This window comes from Canis lupus, chromosome 32 (genome assembly GCF_048164855.1).
Source record: "Canis lupus baileyi chromosome 32, mCanLup2.hap1, whole genome shotgun sequence".
Taxonomy (NCBI): domain Eukaryota; kingdom Metazoa; phylum Chordata; class Mammalia; order Carnivora; family Canidae; genus Canis; species Canis lupus.
Window position 1 is genome coordinate 32310001 of NC_132869.1, and position 22552 is coordinate 32332552.

General features: G+C 39.7%; 1 protein-coding gene across 8 annotated transcripts in view; it reads left to right on the forward strand.

The window, feature by feature from the left end:
- The window catches only part of TRIP4 (thyroid hormone receptor interactor 4), a 57116-nt gene extending 39391 nt beyond the window's left edge, over nucleotides 1–17725 (forward strand). For 3 of the 8 annotated variants that reach the window (XM_072809065.1, XM_072809071.1, XM_072809066.1), the window contains 3 exons: nucleotides 9067–9169; nucleotides 11704–11854; nucleotides 17424–17725. In XM_072809065.1, the coding sequence (XP_072665166.1) occupies nucleotides 9067–9169; nucleotides 11704–11816 (216 nt within the window). In that variant the 3' untranslated portion in view covers nucleotides 11817–11854; nucleotides 17424–17725. Of the gene's footprint in view, nucleotides 1–8432; nucleotides 8538–9066; nucleotides 9170–11703; nucleotides 11855–17423 lie in introns of all 8 variants that reach the window. The other 5 variants (XM_072809067.1, XM_072809072.1, XM_072809068.1 and 2 more) reach the window with 3 other exon arrangements.
- Nucleotides 17726–22552: the final 4827 nt, after the last annotated feature.

The following is a 22552-nucleotide window of genomic DNA, read 5'->3' on the forward strand; positions in this document are numbered from 1 at the left end:
GAAAACCTATATTGTAGCAGTAAAAGAAAGATGTTCTGTAGTATGTATCTCCATACAAAAATAGATTTTTTTATGACTTAAAAAGCCAAATTAATTCTAGGAGTACCTGACTTGCTTAGTTGGTAGAGCATGCAACTCTTAATCTTGGGGTTGTGATTTGAGCCCCACATTGAGTGTAGAGTTTACCTAAAAATAAAATCTTGGGGCAGCCTGGGTGGCTCAGCAGTTTAGCTCCGCCTTCAGCCCAGCGCCTGATCCCGGAGACCTGGGATCGAGTCCCACATCAGGCTCCCAGCATGGAGCCTGCTTCTCCCTCTGCCTGTGTCTCTGCCTCTCTCTGTCTCTGTCTCTCTCTCTCTCTCTGTGTGTGTCTCTCATGAATAAATAAAATCTTTAAAAAGTAAAATAAAATCTTAAGGGGTGACTGGATGGCTCAATTGGTTAAGTATCTGCCTTCAGCTCAGGTCATGATCTTGGGATCAAGCCCAGCATCTGCCTCCCTGCTCAGTGAGGAGCCTGCTTCTCCCTCTCCTGCTCCCCCTGCTGTGCACTCTCTCTCAAATAAATAAATAAAATCTTTAAAATAATAATAAGACCTTAAGAAAAAAATTTAATTCCACACACAGTGTTATGGTTGTTACAATTTTTTATTTGGATAGTTTAAGATAGTTTAATCTGTTTCGTTCTCAAAGACAATGTCATTTTATGAAGGGATATTGTTAATGGTAATAGCACCAGATTGCTTGACGATGACCTTATGTTAATTGATATCAAAGGATGCTCTGAACTCTGCCTCAGAATAATTGTTCTCAGTTGAGTCAACCAGCCGTTGGGAGATAAATTCTAAAATTGTCAATTCCCTTAACCCAAGAGTTTTAGCATTCTTTTTTTTTTTTAAGTTTGTTTGTTTGTTTATGAGATAGAGAGAGAGAGAGAAGCAGAGAGAGAAGCAGGCTCCATGCAGGGAGCCTGATGTGGGACTCGATCCCAGGACTTCAGGATTATACTGTGGGCCGAAGGCAGGCGCCAAACCGCTGAGCCACCCAGGGATCCCCGAGTTTTAGCATTCTGAGTTATTAGTCCCAACGTAGACTTCAATGGTTAAGGACCTTACAAGGTAGTATCTTTAAGAGCAATTTTCTTCTAGTTCTCACTAGTTTAAATTGGAGTAGAAGCCTGATAGATGAAATTTAAGACCAAAAGTAACTGTCATGTGTGGGTGATTCCCATTTAAGTCTTAAAGAGGACAGAAAAGCTATGAGGTTAATTTTATTTTATTTTTTTAATTTTAATTTATTTATGATAGTCACACAGAGAGAGAGAGAGAGAGAGAGAGAGAGGCAGAGACATAGGCAGAAGGAGAAGCAGGCTCCATGCACTGGGAGCCCGATGTGGGATTCGATCGATCCTGGGTCTCCAGGATCGCGCCCTAGGCCAAAGGCAAGCGCTAAACCGCTGCGCCACCCAGGGATCCATATGAGGTTAATTTTAGAGAAAGTATACTTGCTTCGGTTCTCTTGTGCATTGAGGTTCTAGCATAGGATTTCCAAGGGCACAGAAAGCCACAGTGGAAACTTACCTGTGAGTGGGATGGGACCAGGAAACTAATGCTATGTGGCTTCAACTAGGTCCTTTTCCACAAATGACTCTAAGACCTTTAAGCTGGGGGATCCCTGGTGGCTCAGCGGTTTGGCGCCTCCTTTGGCCCAGGGCGCGATCCTGGAGTCCCGGGATCGAGTCCCACATCGGGCTCCTGGAATGGAGCTTGCTTCTCCCTCTGCCTGTGTCTCTGCCTCTCTTTCTCTCTCTGTGTCTATCATGAATAAATAAAATAAAATCTTAAAAAAAATAAAAGACCTTTAAGCTGCATATCATTCATCCCTTATTCTTTTCACCTGGAGAAAATATAAACTTTAGCATTGAGCTATAAATCCCCTGTCTTTGATACTGGGTACATGATTTTTTTTTTAAAGATTTTTATTTATTTATTCATGAAAGATACAGAGAGAGGCAGAGACACAGGCAGAGGGAGAAACAGGCTCCCAGCAAGGAGCCCGATACGGGACTCGATCCCAGAACCCCAGGATCACGCCCTGAGCCAAAGGCAAACGCCCAACCACTGAGCCACCCAGGCATCCCCTGGGTACATGATTTGAATTGGGTACTAGTATATGAGAGTTCAGCGATCCCACTTTGGGCTGGCTGGCATGATCTTTATCTAACTCATCACACATAATAGTAGTCATGTTGTCAAAGCATCACAATCAGTATATTAGTCTGATGTGAGAAAACTTTTATCCTTTAGCAGCATAGGACTTGAGGTACTAGTTATGTGTCTTGTGAAACCTTGAATTGCTTTGAGGGAAAATGTAAACCAGAACTATTAGAGAACACAGTTGTTTGCAGGATATGCTTCTTTGGATCTGTGTGCTTGTGTCCTTTTTATCAGACTCATTTCCTTCTCTTTTTCTGAGTACTGTCATCTCAATATTCTTGGAGTTGGTTTTCAGCTAACTAGATTTCAGAGCCTGATTTCATGTCCTATCTAGTTCCCCAAAGTTCAAACCAAGAAAACCTACAGCAAATATATGTTCTTTGTCAATGAGTTCCTTCTTAACTGTTTGCTTTAGCTGTTAGTCCTCTAGAGAGAGATCTAAGACTTATAGGTCATCTGGGGATTTGTTGTGAAGAGTGACATCGTTTAGGAGTTACTCATCCTTTCAGGACAAGGACTAAATAAATGGAGGCTTGCAGAGTTGGTGAAAAATGGGCACATGGCTCTGAATTAGTAGTGACTGCTAAAAAAAACCAGTAAACTCTTTCCCCTTATGGAAATTGTAAAAGAAATGTTTTCTAGATGTCTGGTGAACAATTTCCCTCTGGAGAAGAGAAGAAAATGGCTGTTTAGTAGTTAATTACCTGTTATGTTAGACAGCTATGAAACTTATGAGCCATGAAACCCAACTGCCCCTCCTCCCCCCAGCAGGCTGGAAACCAGGTGACAGGAGTCATGTTTTCATAGGCAAGAACAGCAGCAACTTCCTGAGGAATCTGTTACTGAATTTGAATTGTTGCTTTGAGTTGCTTGGTTTTATCATCTACATTCCCTAACCTGTCTGTTGTGCTATCTTAGTGATGCTTCCTCTAGCATCCTCTCTAAATTGGTTATGATATTCAGTTTATTTACATTGTTTACAAATTTGAACCTCCTTTCTCTTAATTTACTTTTCTTTTTTTGCTTTTTTTAAATTTTTTGCTCTTAAAAAAAAAAAAAAGATTTTACTTATTCATTCATGAAACATACATAGAGAGAGAGGCAGAGACACAGGCAGAGGGAGAAGCAGGCTCCATACTAGGAGCCCAATGTGGGACTCGATCCCGGGACTCCAGGATCATGCCCTGGGCTGAAGGCAGATGCTCAATTGCTGAGCCACCCAAGCATCCCCCCCCTTTTTTTTTTTAATGTAAGCTCTGCCCCCATTGTGGAGCTTGAATTCACAACTCCGACATCAAGAGTTACATACTCTACCAACTGAGCTAGCCAGGTGCCCCTAATTTAGTTTTCTCTCCATCAGCTACATTTTAGTCTTTTGACTTTCAGACCAAAAATCTCTTTCTTGTAAGTCACTGACTTGTTGGTGTTTAATGTGGTCCACGTTGCCCAGGACTCAGTTGCAGAGATTGTACTTTTCTGGAGATACTGAGGCTCTGCCAAACTGACTTTGTGTTAGTGCATTCTACTCCTCCCAATGCATAGGCCTTACTTTTCTTTATTCTTTGCAGGCTTCTTTGTTCTTCAGCTCTGTGTCTTGTAAGTTTCTGAAGTTCAGTAATAAAACTTGGAAAAAGGGATATTCACATAAAACTTGGATTTAGATCAAGTTGGGAAAGTTGATTTTAATGTTTATCATCATTGTGAGGCATGAATGGGTCCATCCCAGGAACCTCTTGTTCTATGATTTCATTTATCCATCATTTTCCCCATTACTTGACATTTGCTTATTCTGTTAATAATATGTCAGTGTAGTTAATATTAAACATAGGGCCTAATTGGCCCACTTACCAAGACACAGAAGTTCTAATTTAGCTTGAAGGATAACAGATTACAGAGTGCACCTGCTTTTACCCAGAGTTATAGTCCTAAGAGTCTGTAGTTCCCAGCATATGTGTATTTAGCATGGTTAAAATAACCTTAACACATGAGTTGATAAATTGTTCTTTCATTCAGCAAATATTTGATTGCCTACTCTGTGCTAGGCATGATTCAAGGTGCTGAGGAGTAAACAAAATAGACAAAAATCCTTGCTTCATGGAGCTTTCATCCTAATAAAGGGAAGCCAAATTTAAAAACTTAGGGGTACCTGGCTGGCTCAGTTGGTAGAGCAAATAACTTTTTTTGTTTTTTAAGATTTTATTTATTTATTTGAGAAAGAGTGAGCACGCACAAGCAGGGGGAGGACCAGAAAGAGAGGGAGGGGAAAGAATCTCAAGCAGACTCTTCCATGGGTGTGGGCTCAATCTTAGGACCCTGAAATCATGACCTAAACCAAAACCAAGAGTCAGATGCTTAACCAACTGAGCCACTCAGGTGCCTGGAGCATGTGACTATTGATCTCCAGATTGTGAGTTCGAGCCCGCATTGGGTGTAGACATTACTTAAAAATAAAATACTTTAAACATTTAAATAAGTAAATTAATTATATTGCACTAGGTTATGATAAGAACTGTAGGGAAAAAAAAGGGGGTTGAGAGTACCAAGTTTGTGAGGCGATTGGTGCTCTGATTTTATTTTATTTATTACTTTTAAAGATTTTATTTATTTATTCATGAGAGAGAGAGAGAGGCAGAGACACAGGCAGAGGGAGAAGCAGGCTCCATGCAGGGAGCCAGACTTGGGACCCCATCCCGGGTCTCCAGGATCATGCCCTGGGCTGAAGGTGCTGCTAAACCACTGAGCCACCCGGCTGCCCAGTGCTCTGATTTTAAATAGAATAATTAAATTAGGTAAGACTTACTGCTAAGTTGACATTTAAACAAAGTTCTGAAGAAAGAGAAAAGCCATGTGGATATCTGGGAGTGGGGAGGTGGGAATATTCCAGGAAGAGGGAATAGGCAAGTGCAGAAACTCTGAGGCAGGAACAACCAGGAAGCCAATGTGGCTGGAGTAGAGTTTAAGTGGAGATAAAAGTAGTAGAAAAACGTGTCAGAGAGGAAATGGGGGGGGGGGGGGGAGGGGGCAGACTGTCCAGGGACCTGAAGGTCATTGTGAGGACTTAGGCTTTTATTCTGAATGAGATGAAAAGCCACTGGAGAGTTTTAAGTAGAGGAGTGACATGATCTGATATATTTTTTTAAATAGTTCTGACTGCCCTATTAAAAATAGAAAAGAGAGAGGTTAAGGACAGAAACAGAGAGACCAATTAGGAGATTACTGTGGTAATACAGGGAAACATTATGATGGCTTGGACCAGGGAAGTAGCTGTGGAGGTCTTAGGAAGTGGTGAGATATTGAATATCCTTTGAAGGTAGAGTTAACAGTATTTCTCAGTGGGTTGGTTGTGGGGGTTTTGGCCTGAACAACTGGAAGGATGGAATAGCGAGTAGGCTGGCTATCTATCTATTCATTCATTGATTATTCATTTTAAAGGGGAGTATGGATAAGAGAGGGGCAGGTTTGAAAATGAATTCAGAATCTCTATTTTTAAAATTTTTATTTGTATTCTGATAAAGTATACATAACATGAAACTTACTATTTTAACTATTTTTAAGTGTACAATTCAGTGGCATTAAGTACATTTACAATGTTGCATAACCATCACCACTATCCATTTCCAGGACTTTTTCATCATCTCAAACAGAAACTCTGTACCCATTAAATAACTCCTTCTCGGGCAGCCCTGGTGGCCTAGCGGTTTAGGGCTGCCTGCAGCCCAGGGTGTGATCCTGGAGACCCAGGATCGAGTTCCACGTTGGGCTTCCTGCATGGAGCCTGCTTCTCCCTCTGCCTGTTTCTCTGCCTCTCTTTCTCTCTGTGAGTCTGTCATGAATAAATAAATAAAATCTAAATAAATAAATAAATAAATAAATAAATAACTCCTCTCCCTCCTTCTCCGTGCCCCTAGTAACCTCTATTTTCTGTCTCATAAATTTGCTTATCCTAAGTATGTCATATAGGTAGCATCATGCAATATTTGTTCTTTTGTGTATGGTTTATTTCACTAAGTATGTTGTAGCATGTATCAGAATTTCATTCCTTTTTAAGATTGAATAATACTCCACTGTATGTATATACCATATTTGTTCATCCATCTATTGATGAATGAAACTATTATGAATAGTTTCATTTATGAATGATGGTGCTACATTGATTATTAGTTCTTTTTTTTTTTTTAAGAATTTATTTATTCATGAGAGAGAGACAGAGAGAGAGAGAGAGAGTCAGAGACACAAGCAGAAGGAGAAGCAGGCTCCAGGCAAGGAGCCTGACATGGGACTTGATTCCTGGTCTCCAGGATCATGCCCTGAGCTGAAGGCGGCGCTAAATGGCTGAGCCACCTGGGCTGCCCCCTGCTTTTAGTTCTTTCAGAGATATACCTAGGAGTAGAATTGCTAGACCTTATGGTAATTTTGTAATTCTTTGAAATAACAAAAACTAAACTGTTTTCCACAGCAGCTGCACCATTTTACATCCCAACCAGCAATGCATGAGGGTTCTAACTTCACATCCTTACCAACATTTGTTATTTTCCATGTCTTTTTGTTTTGCTTTTTGTTTTATTGTAATCGTCCCATGAGCATGAACTAGTACCTCATTGTGGTTTAGATTTGCATTTCCAGGACCTCATTTTTTCCCAGTTTTACTGAGATGTAGTTGGCATGTAACATTACATTAGTTCAGGGTGTACAAGGGAATGATTTGTTATATAATATGTTGCAAAATGATTGCCACAATAAGTTTAGTTAACATCCATCACCTCTCATAGTTACAAATTCAGGGCCTTATTTTTTAACTCTGAGACTGAAGGTTGTAAAGGTAGAGAGAGAAGGGGTTTGAGGCCTGACCCCTGAAGCACTCGCAACATTTAAAGGATGGGGTGATGAGCAGTTGGTAAAAAGCAAAACCAAGAAGAGAATGATATCCTGGAAGCCAAGTGAGGAATGCGTTCAAGAATGAAAGAGATGAATTCTTTCAGTTTCTACAAATAGATCAATTGGGATGAGGACTGAGCATTGACCATTTGATATAACAACATGGAAGTGAATGATGATGACCTCTAGTTGACCAAGAATAATTTTGGTGGAGTGATGGGAGTGAAAGCCCATTTATAGTGAATTCAAGAAATAGAGGAATTTGAAGTAGGGAGCATACATAATCTCTTAGTAAATTTTGTTATGAAGACAATCAGAAATGGGGCAGTAGCTTGAGGGATGTGGGATCTGGAGAGATTTTGTTTTATGGCAGACATTACAGAAAGTGTGTTTAATGGGACAAATTCAATAGAGGGAACATTTACTGATGCAGAATAAAGACAAGAGAATGACTGAAATGGCTTGCAGTTCTGAAAAAGCAGAGCCATGAGCTCCTAGCAGCACTGTCCTGTGCCTCAAAACTCTAAGACACAGAGGGGAGAGAGTAGGAAAACTGAAGAGGTGTGAATTGTGACTGCTGCTGTTGTGGCCTCTGTAGAATTCAGTTGAAAGATCTTGATGGCAGCCTCTGGTTTTATTCATAATAAGGCACCTCAACAGTAACAGCTGGAACCTGCTTTTCTTTGAGTTCTAAAGATCTAGGGGATAAGGAAAGAAGATTTTCCTTCTCATCTTTAGTCTTTTTTTTCAACTGTGAACATTTTGACCTTGCCTCTGAATATAATTGTGTCTGATACTTGATCTTAAGCTATGTTATATCAAAGTACATGCCACACCTGTCCCACACTGAAAGAAAGCCATGGTATGTGGGCAGAACCAAAAGGTGCTAAAAATCCCTTCTGTTTTCTCCACAGCATTACTTACCCCCTAGGACAGAGTGGTCAAGTGGTCAGTGAGAAAGTTTTAACTATTTATGTTTCCACTAGTTACAGAGAAATTTTAATTTTCTTATTTTACTGAAACCTCCATTTCTACTTTCGAGCCTTAGGTCTTTAGAGGGCATATCTTAGCAGATGAATAAGAGTGGAAAATAAGTTTATACCTGTGATGGTAGCTACTAGGAGAAAGGCTCCTTTAGTAAAGAAGTCTGACCCATAGTCATAGTCAACCTATGAGTCATATTTGTCAAACATGCTAAATACAAGACATAAAAGGTAGGAAATAATGAAATAACAAATCAGTTGGGCATTGCTAGAGAGCACTTTCTGCCAACCCTTTTGCCTGAAATTGTGATTGTGTGGCTAGCCTAGTCTTACTCTAGGTTCTGTGTCTGTCTTTGCAGAAGGAATACAAGTCCTAAGTACTCACACAGATTTGTGATGAAAGATCCAAAGGAGGCTTCTAAATAATTTTAAGAATTGCTCTACCAGTTACCTTTTCACCCTAAGTAAGTCTGGAATGCATCCAGCAAAACAGCGTTTGCATGTTCATACCTTTCAGAATGAATCATCTTCCTTCCTTTTAGTGAAAGAAGGGCTCTGTTGACTATTTCTGGCAGAATTTCCACAAATGTGCTATTTTTCTTAAACCTTCCAGTGTTTTACTCAAGTTAACCTGGGGGAGGGGTGCCCGATGTTCCCAAAGGAGACCTCTGAATCTCCCAACTCTCAGTGATTTATGCTAAAAGAGCACTCAGTTCTGATTCTTCTGAGAAAATATCAGGTATCCTTTTTTAAAAAAGTTCCCATTATAGGAAGTCAGAAATGGCAGGTAGTAGACTGCACAAGACTGCTGTGCTAAGGCCTGGGGAAAGGTGAAGGTTTGTTCTGGCTCATTGAGCGTAATCCTCTCGACCTGACTGAAATGGAGAGTGCTATCATCAGAATGTTGAGGTGAAATCTGGGACATCCTTTGATCTCCCTGAAATTCAATATTTGTCCCAACTAGTCTGAACTTGTTATTTTTATATTTCGCAGTATCCAGACATGAGTCAAGAATCTGATTCTCCATTTGTTTTCATCTGCACAAATCCCCAGGAAATGATTGTGAAGTTTCCTATTAAAGGAAATCCAAAAATCTGTAAGTCACAAGCTTTGATGGTCTAATTTTCTTTTTTTCTTTTCTTTTTTTTTTGTCTCGTGTCTCACCTGTTTAACTTTTTAAAAAATCTTCTCTTTTTACCTTGTTCTATGGCATCTCAAGCTTTGGAGGATTAATATAATTATATTTATTGATGATAACTTTAATATTAACTACAGTATAGCCTTCCAAAGTGTACCTTGATCCACAATTATGGGCATGCTGTTGAATCACTCTAAACTTCCATTTATGACTCCATTACATTTGAGAGAGAGAGGGACACCTGGGTGGCTCAGTGGTTGAGTGTCTGCCTTCAGCTCAGGTCGTGATCTCAGGGTCCAGAATCAAGACCCACATCCAGCTCCCTTCGAGGAGCCTGCTTCTCTCTGCCTATGTCTCTGCCTCTTTCTCTGTGTGTCTCATGAATAAATAAATAAATAAATCTTAAAAAAACATATTTTAAGAGAGAGAGAGAACATGCACAGGCATGAGCAGGGGGGAGGGGCAGAGAGAGGAGGAGAGAGAATCCCAAGCTGACTCCCTGCTGAGCACAGCACCCAAAGTGGGGCTCGGTGTCATGACCTGAGATCATGACCTGAGCTGAAGCCAAGAGTTGGATGCTTAGCGAACTGAGCCATCCAGGTGCCTGCAGACCCTATTACATTTAAAATCCTTCTTTGTAAGTCAAAAGAGTCTGCTTTGCTCCTTTGCACTGTTCATTCAAGGAAGTAGTAAGTGAATGCCAATGGCAATAATGATATTTATGCATTGTTCCTCAGTATTCAAAGAATAAGACTTAAGTTTGTGTCTATTTTTGAGTGTTTGGAGGCTCCACTTCCTGCTTTTCCTGTGCTTACTCTAGCCCTCTTGTTCTTCATTCTCTTTTTGAAACCTCTTGATGATTTATCTGTCTGTAACTTTTGCTTTATATATTTTTGATGATAGACCCTCTGCATATTCACTTCTTAATCACTTTATAGACTCTATTTTATCAACTTCCAACTCTTCTTCAACTCCCAGCTTCTCTTCCTCTGTGAAGTCCTACCGCAACCTCTTCTATTTGTTTTTTTTTTTTAGTTTGTTTGTTTATTTGTTTATTTTCATTCATTCATTCATAGACACAGAGAGAGAGGGAGGCAGAGACACAGGCAGAAGGAGAAGCAGGCTCCATGCATGGAGCCTGACGTGGGTCTCGATCCTGGGTCTCCAGGATCACACCCTGGTCTGAAGGTGGCACTAAACCGCTGGGCCACCAGGGCTGCCCCAACCTCTTCTATTTCAAAGCAATCTCAAGAAAAACAAAGTGGTGTCCTCTCTGTCTAGCTTTCTTTAAAAACAACCTCAACAAACCTTCCATTTGCTCATGTCAGTTACTATTTTGTGCCTTGATGACACAGCTTTCTCATGTGACTGGATGATTTGGGGGCATGCGTTGTCTTCAGTTGTATACTACTCTACCTCACCCCGTATCTTGAGGACCAACTAGCCATTTGATAAATGTGTTCTGTAGAGAAGTGCTTCTCTTTTCCTTTCTTTCTCTTTTTTTTTTTTTTTAAGATTTTGTTTGTTTATTTATTTGAGAGAACGAGAGAGTGTACGAGTTGGGGCAAGGGCAGAGGAACAAGCAGACTCCCTGCTGAGTAGGGAGCCCTATAACTCTTGACTGGATCCTAGGACCCTGAGACCACTACCTGAGCTGAAGTAAGACACTTAAACAATTGAGCCATCCAGGTGCCCTCTTAGAGAAGTACTTTTCACACTGTACTGCAAATAAAAATCACCTAGAGAGCTGTTAAAACACAGATTCCTGGGCCATCTCAGAAGTGTTACTGATGCTATTGCTCAGCTGACTACAGTTTGAGTAATACTGCTTTTGATCACAAAATAAAATGCTTGGAGTATGAATTTAGATTAATGTATATTCACAAAATTCAGGCAACACTCATGATTTATGAGACATATGTTCCTGAGATTCCTGCATATTAGAAAATCTGAACATTTTGCCTTTGACTTATATATATTATTTATTTCAGACTATATCCCAGCTGGTAGTTAAGTGGTCCTGGAATTTTTTTTCTTCCTCTCTACTATTTAGGATTTATTTTTTCTATTTATTATTTTTTTTAAAGATTTTCTTTTTTAAGTAATCTCTACACTCAGTGTGGGGCTTAAACTCACAACTCTGAGATCAAGAGTTGCTTGGTCCACTGACTGAGCCAGCCAGATGCCCCTCCACTATTTAGGATTTTTTTAATTAATTAGTTTATATTTTATTTTAGAGAATGAGAGCTGGGGATGGGGCAGAGGGAGATAGAGAGAATCTCAAGCCGACTCCTTGCTGAGCATGGAGACCAACACAGGGCTTGATCTTAAAACCCCAAGATCATGACCTGAGCCAAAACTAAGAGTCGAATACTTATCTGTCTATCTATCTATCTATCTATCTATCTATCTATCTATCTATCTATCTATTTATCTATCTATCTATCTATCTATCTATTTAAAAGATTTATTTATTTATTTATTCATGAGAGACAGAGACGCAGGCAGAAGGAGAAGCAGGCTCCATGCAGGGAGCCTGATGTGGGACTCGACCCCGGGTCTCCAGGATCACGCCCTGGGCCCAAGGCAGGCGCTAAACCGCTGAGCCATCCAGGGATCCCCAAGAGTCGAATATTCAACCAGGTGAGCCACCTAGGCACTCTTCCACTATTTAGGATTTAAATCTCTCTTTTTGGGGATCCCTGGGTGGCTCAGCGGTTTAGTACCACCTTCAGCCCAGGGCATGATCCTAGAGACCCAGGATCGAGTCCCATGTCAGGCTCCCTGCTTCTCCCTCTGCCTGTGTCTCTGCCTCTCTCTCTCTGTGTCTCTCATGAATAAATAAATAAAATCTTTTTTAAAAAAAATCTCTCTTTTCTTCTCTCTCTTTTTTGGTTGTGGGACTCGATCCCTCTCTGTTCCATTATCACCTTACTTTAGGTACTGATAGTAGCACTGGTGGCAGCAGGGAAAGATTTTAGGTTTTCTCTCCCATACCCAGTGCTACTTGACGTTTAGTCACCATAAATTTTTCTTAGCTTCCTCCCCTATCTTGGTTTTTATCTGCTCCTTAAGCTCCTGTGAGAAAATGTACTGTGTAAACAAAGTTTAGATATTTCTCTGAAATGTTTTACTCCAGTACTTTCTCTACCCAGAGATCTACCTTCAGTACATATATGGCCTCTGTTTTTCTTGATAAGGTTTAATGAAGTAGGAGTGCGGGGAGTGATGCTCTTAGGAGTGAGCTTTAGTTAAAAAAAAACAAAAAACAAACAAACAAACAAAAAAACAGGAGAGAGCTTTAGTAACCTCTTGTCTTTTCCTCATTGTTTTTGTTCTTAAAAACTTTAAAAAGCCATAATGGGCTTTATGCTTATTTCAGGGACAGCAGGACTAGAGAGAAATTGTGAGACTGTAGCTTCTTCCATAGTGGGCCAAAGTGAAACATTGGTCAGAAATAATAGCAAAGTTTAAAGAATAAAAGGAAAGGATGGATTGACCAATCCCTATGTGTCTTAGAAAAAAAAAAATATTGTTTAAAGTAGGCTCTGTGCCCATCATGGGGCCTGAACTCATGACCCTGAGATCAAGAGCCACATGCTCTACAGAGTGAGCCAGCCAGGCTCCCCAGAAAAAAAAAAAAAAAAAACAACTATTGAGGGCACCATTCTACCTGAAGATTTAGTTTGGTGTGAAGTTTCTTTCTTTTTTTTTTTTTTTTAAAGATTTATTTATTTATGACAGACATAGAGAGAGGCAGAGACACAGGAGGAGGGAGAAGCAGGCTCCACGCTGGGAGCCCGACGTGGGACTCCAGGATCGCGCCCTGGGCCAAAGGCAGGCGCTAAACCGCTGAGCCACCCAGGGATCCCTGGTGTGAAGTTTCTATTCCCTGTAACTCTTCATTCCTTCATTCTTCATTCCTCTAAACCATCTCTAAAAATCTTACACTCAGGTGTTATATGCAACTGATGAATCAGTAAATTCTACTCCTGAAACTAAGAATACTCTATATGTTAACCGAATTTAAGCAAAAAATAAAAGTAAAAATAAAAATCTTATACTCTGCCAGAACTTCCTTACCGTAGGCCAAAGCTTACAGCTGGAAAAAGTCTTTGCTCCCACTGCCACAGGCAAAAATACGTACTTAGCTCTTAATTTTTTTTTTTTTTTTTTAGATTTTATTTATTCATGAGACAGAGAGAGAAAGGAGAGACACAGGCAGAGGGAGAAGCAGGCTCCCCACAGGGAGTCTGATGTGGGACTTGATCACCTGACCAGGATTATGCCCTGAGCCTAAGGCAGATGCCCAACCACTGAGCCACCCAGGCATCCCTTAGCTCTTAATTTGAAATGCTTCACATTTTCTTCTAGATATATCATTACACTAAGTGGTTAAGGTCCATAGTATTAATATATTCTCTTTCAATTACAGCCCTATGACTTACATGCTTTTATTCTTGTTTTTTGTTTTGTGGGATGGCCTAGGAATCTTCTATAAATCAGTTCTATGAGATATATTCCAAGTTCTAAACTCTCACTTGCAAATAAGCTTTTAGAAATTTATCTGTTGTACCACATGTATATATGTATATATATATATATCTATATGCCTTGAAGTTATATATATTTTTTAATTTTTTGAGTATAGTTGAAACACTGTTACATTAGTTTCAGGTGTACAATGTGGTGATTCAACATCCCTATATGTTATGCGGTGCTCACCACAACACAACCAGTAGCTACCACCTGTTATCATACAATATGATGACAATACCATTAACTATATTTTCTGTGCTGTACCCTTTCATCCCGTTCCCTATTCATTTCATAACTGGAAGTAAAGGGATGTATTTTAATTTGTGCTTTTGGACACATAAACTTGAGCTTGCTTAACCTGGGGATAATTATGTTTTCTTGAAATTGAAATAATTCAGAAAGGAGCATTGTGCAATATGATATCACTTGGCTGTGTGTCTGCTCAAATTAGGAAATGCAAAAAAGTATAGTAGAATATCTAGGTTAAATGCTCAAAGAGATAAAGGAAATCGTTTTACTTTAAATGAACTACATGCTCTATAAACTCATGCAAATACTGCCTTACATGTTATGCAAAGCATGTGAAAATCCGTACGAGAGTTATATCGATTGATTCCAAATACTTTTTCCCCTTTTAACTTCTTGTCCATCTGCTGCACATGCATTTGATTTTCTTTTAGGTACCTGATTGAGGATGTGGTTAACACTGAAATGCTGCAGGTACTAAATATAAAAACATTGGGGAAATATCAAAACTTTAAGAGAGTATACTGTATGTTACTGTAGTTAACTGCCCAGATCCCAAGTCTTCAAAGACAAGGCTGAACTAGAACTCAGAGTTCAGAGTTCCTGCAGTCTGAGGGCAACTGTGATGACTGCTTCTTCATGCTGCAAGAAGCCCCAGTCCCTTTCGTTCATGGCTTGTAGCTGACCCAAGAATTTCTACTATTGGCAGTCACTGTGGTAGGTGTTAGGGATGCAAAGAAGTCCTTACTTAAAATGAGCTCTCAGATTGCTGGCACATGTATGGTTTTCTTAGGCAGTCTAGGGGATGAAAGAATTTCTGAATCCCAGGGAATGCTCTGGAAGTCCTTTCTTCCTCTATATCTCTTTCCTACTATTAGTTTTAAATTTTATGACATCATCTCTGCAGCCAGGGATTAGTTTGCCTACCCATTGAGTGCTTTGCTCCTATGGGTTGATTTTGCTTGAGCTGGTCTCACTGAGAGCTTTCATAATCAGACTGGAGTTTTCCGTAGATTGTACTTGGAATGTTCTTAAACAGTAAAGTTTTGAGAGTGTCAAGAAGATAATGTCTCTTTTTTTATATGAGGAATCTGAAATACATGTAGTTAAAAGACTTGCCCAGTGTTGTAAACTGAGATCATAAGAAACAGTTCTGAAGCCTCAGTATAAATATGACCACCCTTACTTTTTCAGAAAACTGAGTTTATGAAGCACTTTAATATATAGTATTTCAATGAGTTATTGGATTAAATGACTTAGTGTTTATATAGAAAACTCAGCACAGTGCTTGGTGTTTAGAAAGCACTTAATGTTAGTTGTAATTCTCTCAACTTTGCAAGTTAGTAGGAATTTTTTCTTTCATTTTTCAGTTGAGTAAATAGGTTTATAGAAGTTGTTTTGGTCACATCTTTCTATCTCTGGTTTTCCTGCTTTTTTCACTTTATCAGATTGCCTCGGAAACAAATTATTCCAATCACATTTCATTTTTAGGGCACAGTATCATAGAGCTGGAAGGAGCCTTCTGTACTATGTAGTCCAATTTTCTCTTAGCATTGAAAAAGCTGAGGACAAGAGTGACTAGGTAACTTTAACTTCCTCACGTATGGCTAGGTAGTCTCAAACTACAGCGAGGACCTCAGTCTTCTAACTTACTCAATGTAGAGAACTAGAAGTCTAGAGTCCTAGGTGGAATTCTGAATTCTGTCCTAGCTTGCCCTAAAAAGTTGAATGAGATGCAGTACTTCTTTATACCTCTGGGTACCACCATCTTTACAATGGATACTCTTATGTTTATCTGATATCTGCCAATTTTGGTTACTTAGTCCCTATGATTCAAAGGTTTTGAAATTTGTAATGTCTGCTTTCTTTAATTCATTTGATGAAAACATTTATTGAGCACCTACCATTTGGCACTCACTATGGTAGTGTTAGAGATACAAAGGCAAACATGCCTTGTAATAGGGCTTTTTGCCAGATTGCTGGCACATGTTCGGATTTCCAGCTGGGCAGCCTGGGGGATGAAAGACTCCTAAATCCCTGGGAATACTCTGTGTTCTAAAGCCCAAATTAAAATCAACAGCATTGTGACTATTGTGGACAGTGTTCAGGGCATTGCTTAGTGATGATTTCTGAGGAAGCCCAGAAAATAAGTAATGTCATTCCAGAGACAGGTATACCACTAAAGAGATGAGAAGGAAAAAGAAAACAAAATTTAAGGAAACAGGGAAAAACTTGTTAGGTTGAGGTTATTTTTCTCACAATCTTTTGCAGTAGTCAAGACAAATCAAGTATTCTTATTTTAGTTGGACAAAAGAGGGTATTGAAGTCTAGAGTGACTAAATGACTTGCCCCAGGTTTTGCAGCTAATTAATAACAGACAATGGTGGACTAGCACCTGGATCTCCTGACTTCTAGTCCACTGCTCCTCTTTCTTGTATACTTGATTGCTGTAACAAATGAAAAAACATATGGGAGGCAGTTATGGGTGTGGGCTATAGTACACATGGCTGTCCTTGAAGGGAGGTTCCTTGTTTATTTGTTCATCTTTTTTGTTTTTTATGCAGAGACTAAACTGACCTGTTTTTGTTTCAGTTCAGTGTCAGTATCACTATTGACTTAACTGAGACTTTTTGTGGTGGAAAGCAATGTGCAAGACAGACAGGAACTTTGTTAAGATTGTCTTCATGAGATGGATAGTTCCTAAGGCTGCTACCACTGAAGCAAATTCTGTCCTGGTAGATTTGAGGAGTCAGAGGTCAGGGACCACATCAGCGAAGTACCTCTCATTAGGGTCACCTGGGACAGGAAGGTTGCTTGTTTTCTAACTTTAACACTTAGAAGAGTCATACAGCCTATGACCTTTGCCCTTCTTAGCTGGTGATAGGGGCCCTTTGTCAGTAAAGCATTCATGTGGATTCTACTCCACTGCTGCAGGTCACTCCCCCTATTAAGTCTGAGGCAGCAAAGGGGTGAACTGAACTGCTTTTCTCACTGTGAGGGAGGTTCATGCATTATGCTCAGCCAGTTAACAGGTCAGAGGAATGAGTTTCCCACTGTGTGAAATGCTTTCCTTTATTATATGTGTGTATTCTTTAAAAACTTGCCTTAGCATCAGACATCCTGAAAAAAGTGGTGTTCCTTTTGCAGTAGCTACAAAATTTAGAAATATTAACTATTTAGATTCTTTCAGCAAATACTCATTAAATGTATGTGTGCGTGTGCCTAAGTTTGTGTGTCCTTTAAACAGTGTTCCCACTGCTTCCTCATTCTTACAGAATGAAACTCTGAAGTTTGAAAGTATCTGAGTCCTGAAGCAAGATAATTGAATGTGACAGGAACACAGTAACCAGAAGACCTGGGAGGCCATGAAAGATTTGCATTGCAAATATAAAAAATAAATAATGAGGCTTCTTTTTCTCCCTTACAGGGAAACTGGATTCCAAGATCCATCAAGGAGCAAAGAAGGGGTTAATGAAGCAGAATAAAGCTGTCTGACCCAGGAAAAAAGGAACTATACAGCATAGTGGAGTTTTGTGTACTAAAATTGCTATCCACTGGTCCTTTGGAATTGAAGCATTAGAAATCTAAAGGCTTGGCATCAGGCTTGATTCTCTCAGAATTTAAACTCTTACATAAATCTGTATATTTTTCTTAAAGAATGGGATTCTTTATGTAGTAGGTCAAAATCTTTGAATACATTATTTATAAAATGCTATTTTAAAAATTCTAGGTCTTTGACATTTCTCTCAGAATGGTATCAGAAGAGAAAGGACAAGTTGGAAATTACTTTCCTCTCTGAGGCTTGGATTTGAGGTTAGGAAAATTCTTACACAGGTTAACAATTTTTTTGAGAGACCTCTTGAATTTTAAAGTTTCTTTTCAAAGTAATAGCCTGATTGGAGTATTAGGATGTTTGAGGAATCCTATATTTAAGACAAACCTGTAATGTGGCAGAAAGGAGTGGTTTTGTTTTTGTTCTGTTTTGTGTTTTGCAGAAGGGAGTTTTAACAAGTTTTTTGCTCTCGTCCAGCATCTCTTGAAGTGAACAGTTTTCAAAAAGCTGAATAACCATTGGCAGTTTGTTTATTTTATTTATTTATTTATTTATTTATTTTTTTTTTTTTTTTTTTTTTTATTTTAAAGAGATAACCTGAAGAGGTGCTGCCACTTTGTTCCTTAGTAGGACATTAGAGGGTCAGACTGGGAGGAGATAGAGTAGAATGAAACTGCCCTATTTATTGTTTTGGATATTGCAAAAGCATCACTTGGATGGGGCAATTAGAAACACACTAAAAAATAAAGTCCCTTCAGTAAATGCATTCAAATACTCTCAAATACTGAAACCCAACCCTTTAAACCATCCACACCTCAGGAAGCTATGAGGTTTGGAAAAATAGAAGGTTGATTTGAAATGAGATTTTCACTCATCAGTCTGGCCCCCACTTAGCAAAGCACTTTTTTTTTTTCTGAAGCTGTTCAGTAAGGCTGTCAGAATCTCAGTCGCTGGCATCCTCAGGAAATTCATGGTCTTAAATGTGTATGTTCTGCTTTTTATAAAGCACCACCACCACCACACGAGGGAAGTTGGATTCCCTCCAGCAGTTGTGTGCATGACTTAAAAAAGAGAAAAAAAAAGTACCCTGTGTTATGAAAAAGATTAATTTCCCCTTTCTTTAATCCTTCATATTCAGCATGTATTTGCATTGAAATGCCTCCACTCATATGCATTGATGTTCACTCAACTGTGAACCCTGCTTGTTGCATAGCTCTGGGCACTGGTTTTGTGGGGGCCTGATCATTCTGGATTCCCAGGGAAAACCCACCCAGTTCTCGTTCCGGTAATGCAGACATGCAGCATTCTCATTCTTTTCCTGTTCAGCTTCTATAGAGAAAGTGGAAAGGACAGCTAATGGAACTTCTTTGGAAGGCGGGAGTTGGGGGAAGGCTCATTCTGGTCTCCCGAAGACCCTAGTACTATTAATGAAGGCACACTAGGTTAATAGTTTACCAAGCAGTAGTACCATGAATTCTGCACAGAAATCGTCTGGTTTCCTGAATTCCAAAATAAAACCGAAAGGCAGGAGGTGAAGGACCTAGGGAACAACACGTTTTCTGCCTTTTTACGTGACTGACAGCTCAGCACAGAGGAGTCTGGATTGATTTTTTCACCTGGATAGATTGTGTGTGCATGCCTAAAGAAAAACATCAGGAGCTGCAAGAGTTCAGGTTATGCAACCATTTTGTGTGCTGTGATAAGAAAGTTTAAAAGAACATTACAAGTTTACAAGAACCCACCTCAGCATCCAAAATATGCAGCTGGAGCCACTAAGTAAATGGCAGAGTAACTTGGAAACTTCTTTTCATGGTTAGACTGTGAAAGCCTGTCTTTAGTTCACATGGTGGTGGTGTAAGGTCTGTCTTTTATTTGTAGGACACCGGGGAGGAAGTGTGGGAGAGACTGGGGGGTAGATGGCCCTCTGTTGCTCAGTGATGAATAGCATAATTTAAAGCCTAGTGGAAATTCTTAGCATCCTGAGTACAAACTCACCCAGGAATTGCCTTTCAGTGCTTTACAACACTTTGCACTGACCCTTTTAACTTTGGGACAGCTTGGCCTGAGGGAAGTTTCACATTTCTGAGCTGCTTTTCTTTTGCAACCTAAGTATCGGCGCCCCCTTTTGGATGATTGGGTCCAGTGGCTCTCAATTTGTATCCTGGAGGATACAGTGATTTTGTTTTTGTTTTTCTAGGCAAAACCCTATCTCAATTATGTAAGTTCAGAGTGGGATATATATGAAACTCGATACTTTCTCTGTCAGGATTTAGGAGGCTTTGGCTTTGCAGTCAGATGTTTGGAATGGAGTAAGGGTTTTTTTTTGTTTTGTTTTGTTTTTCTTTTTTTTCCCTTGCTATACCTAATTTAGGGAAAGAGAACTAGGTGTCCCCTCTTCATTTTAAGCTTGGAGTTTACAGAAAGCCATTTTTCCTAGGGTGTAGCTGTGAAAAATTTAGACTTTAAAGATCACTTTTTCGAATAATTACAAAGTTATGGTTTTTATGAGTTATAACCCTTCATCTCTTTCCATTTTAACTGCTGTCTCTACTAAAGCTCATTTATGTGGATTTCATTTAGTTTGGTAAAATTTTTTTTTAACGCTTTTGCTAGAACTCCTAGCCAAGATTGAGACAGTGTTGGGGTTGTTCTCTTGCCCAGCTAGAAAAGGCCAGTAAAAAAGCAGCATCTATTAAACTAGAGAAATCAACTAACTTCAGTTTATTAGGCCTAGGGGGAGGAAAGAAAGCTTTGTGATGAAGGAATTTTTTTTCCTTGAGATTCAAATAGCAAGTACACATCTGCTGTTCTCAGCTTCTGTGAATGTGTTTGGAGGGAGGTGATCCATATCACAGGCTCCAGCAGCAACAAGGGATCCAGCATGTGGAGGGCTTTTCTACTTCTCTCATGCGGAGAAGAAAGAACATAGCCACAGTTCCATCCTCTGACACAAAGAAACTTGTGTAAACGTCTGTTCATTTATATGTGTGCACAAAATGTGAATTAATTCATGGGGTGAAACTTGGTAAACTGATCAAATATCAGTTGTGACGATGGAGAGCCCAGAAAGAAAACCCAGTAAATGTATTCTAGCTTGGAATCAGATAAATAGGGCTGGGGTCAGGGACTGTGGGAATGGAGAATCCATACAGAGGTATGACACAGGAAGGGAGTAAGATATTGGCACAAGGGGCAAAAAATGTCAATACAGAAGAGTCTAGAGCTATACTAATATGGTAGCCACTAGCCCCTTGTGGTTATTTAAATGAAATTAAGAAATCAATTTTTCTGTCACAAATTTCAAGGGCTCAAACAGCCACATGTGGCTACTGACTTCTGAACTGGAGGGCACAATTAGAGAACATTTCCATCATTGCAAAAAGTTCTATGAGACAGTGCTTGTTCAGAGCAGGGGTCTGTACACTTTTTCTGTACAGGGCCTGAAAGCAAGTATTTCAGGCTTTCCAGGTCATACAAATCTCTATTACACCTATGGAACTCTGCTATTACAATGCAAATGAATCCATAGATAATGCATAAATGAATGAGTGTGGCTAATGAACCCATAAAACTTTATTTATGGACCCTGAAATTTGAATTTCATATTCTCACATCACAAAATATTTTGATTATTTTTCAGCCATTAAAAAATGTAAAAACCACTCTTAGCTCATGGGACATACCAAACAGGTGGTGAGCTTGTAAGCCATAATTTGCCAACCCCTGGTCTAGAGGAACAGGAGGTCAAACCTTAAAGATTCTTTTAGTGTACAGGACATCAATCCCTTCAAAATTTTTGGTAGTTCTTCCAGGCTTGAGAACTTTCTTTGGCTAAAAATTGAAGTTCACTGTAGGACTGTTTATTTTCCTTTTCTTCCCATCTTTGCAGTCTTGTCCTCTCCAATGGTAGGGTCATGCTCTTCAGTAGATGACTACCTGAGTGTTGACCCTTAATTAAATCACATCTAAGTATAAAATACCAAATCCTACTCTTTGCCTACCTTCTAAGTAGTTGAATCCTCACTTGTAAGATTGCCAAGTAGTGATTGGAAGTGTGCTGTCACCTGTAATAAGTCCTGCCCTGTACTGTATTTGTACAAGTTGAATATTGGTGAGCTGAATATCCTACACCCGGCAGGCTTACTGTTTGTCTTTAGCTCACCCCCTCCAACCACTCCCCCACCTTGTGTACTGTGTGTGTTGTGTGTGTGTGTGTGTAGATGGAGAGTAATGGGGTTTTTTGACCTGGCTGTATCACCAAGTCACACACTATCTTGAGTGGCACTGTTAAAGGATGCCTCAGGATAAAGGAAGAAAGGAAAGATTAAAAACTGCAGAGCTAAAATGATCAAGGACACAGGAAGGACATAAGAGGGGCTAAGGAGAGCCTTGAGAAATTTGCTGTGGAATGAGGTGGAAGTTTTAAGGGAAAAGGTCATGAGTTTATGTTTCACAAATGAGAGGTGCTTGGAAGGTTTCACGTAAACATGGACTGAATGTCTACCGTGTAGTGCGCTGGGCAATCACACATGAATGAAAGGTAGGGAAAGGTAAAACTTACAGTCCTGAGAAATAGAATAGTGGGTTCGAGAAGGACCGCATAGGGCTTTTAGATAATAAAAATCAACAAGATTTGGTGAGATGAAAAGGGATGTAGAAGATGAGAAGTAGGTATTTTGGAGAGGAAAACATGCGGTAATTCTAAGAAAAACTGGAGAACAAAGAATAAAAAATTAGGGGGTTGATAATTTTGCCGAACCAAAGGATAAAATGGATGAAACCATTATGAGCTGCGCTTGCTCTTCTGGTTCTTTGTGGATGTTCACGTTAGACCCCTTACGGTCTTTGCCTCTCCCCATGGTGGAAAGACCCCTACGGAACTGGTGCCTTGTGTACTTAAGGTATGATACTTCCTTCCCCCAGAGACCTCTCTGCGAGGAAGTCTGGTTCAGCGAGAGTTCTTTCCACGAGGAGAGAGCGTTAGGTTCGAGCTCTCCAATCCA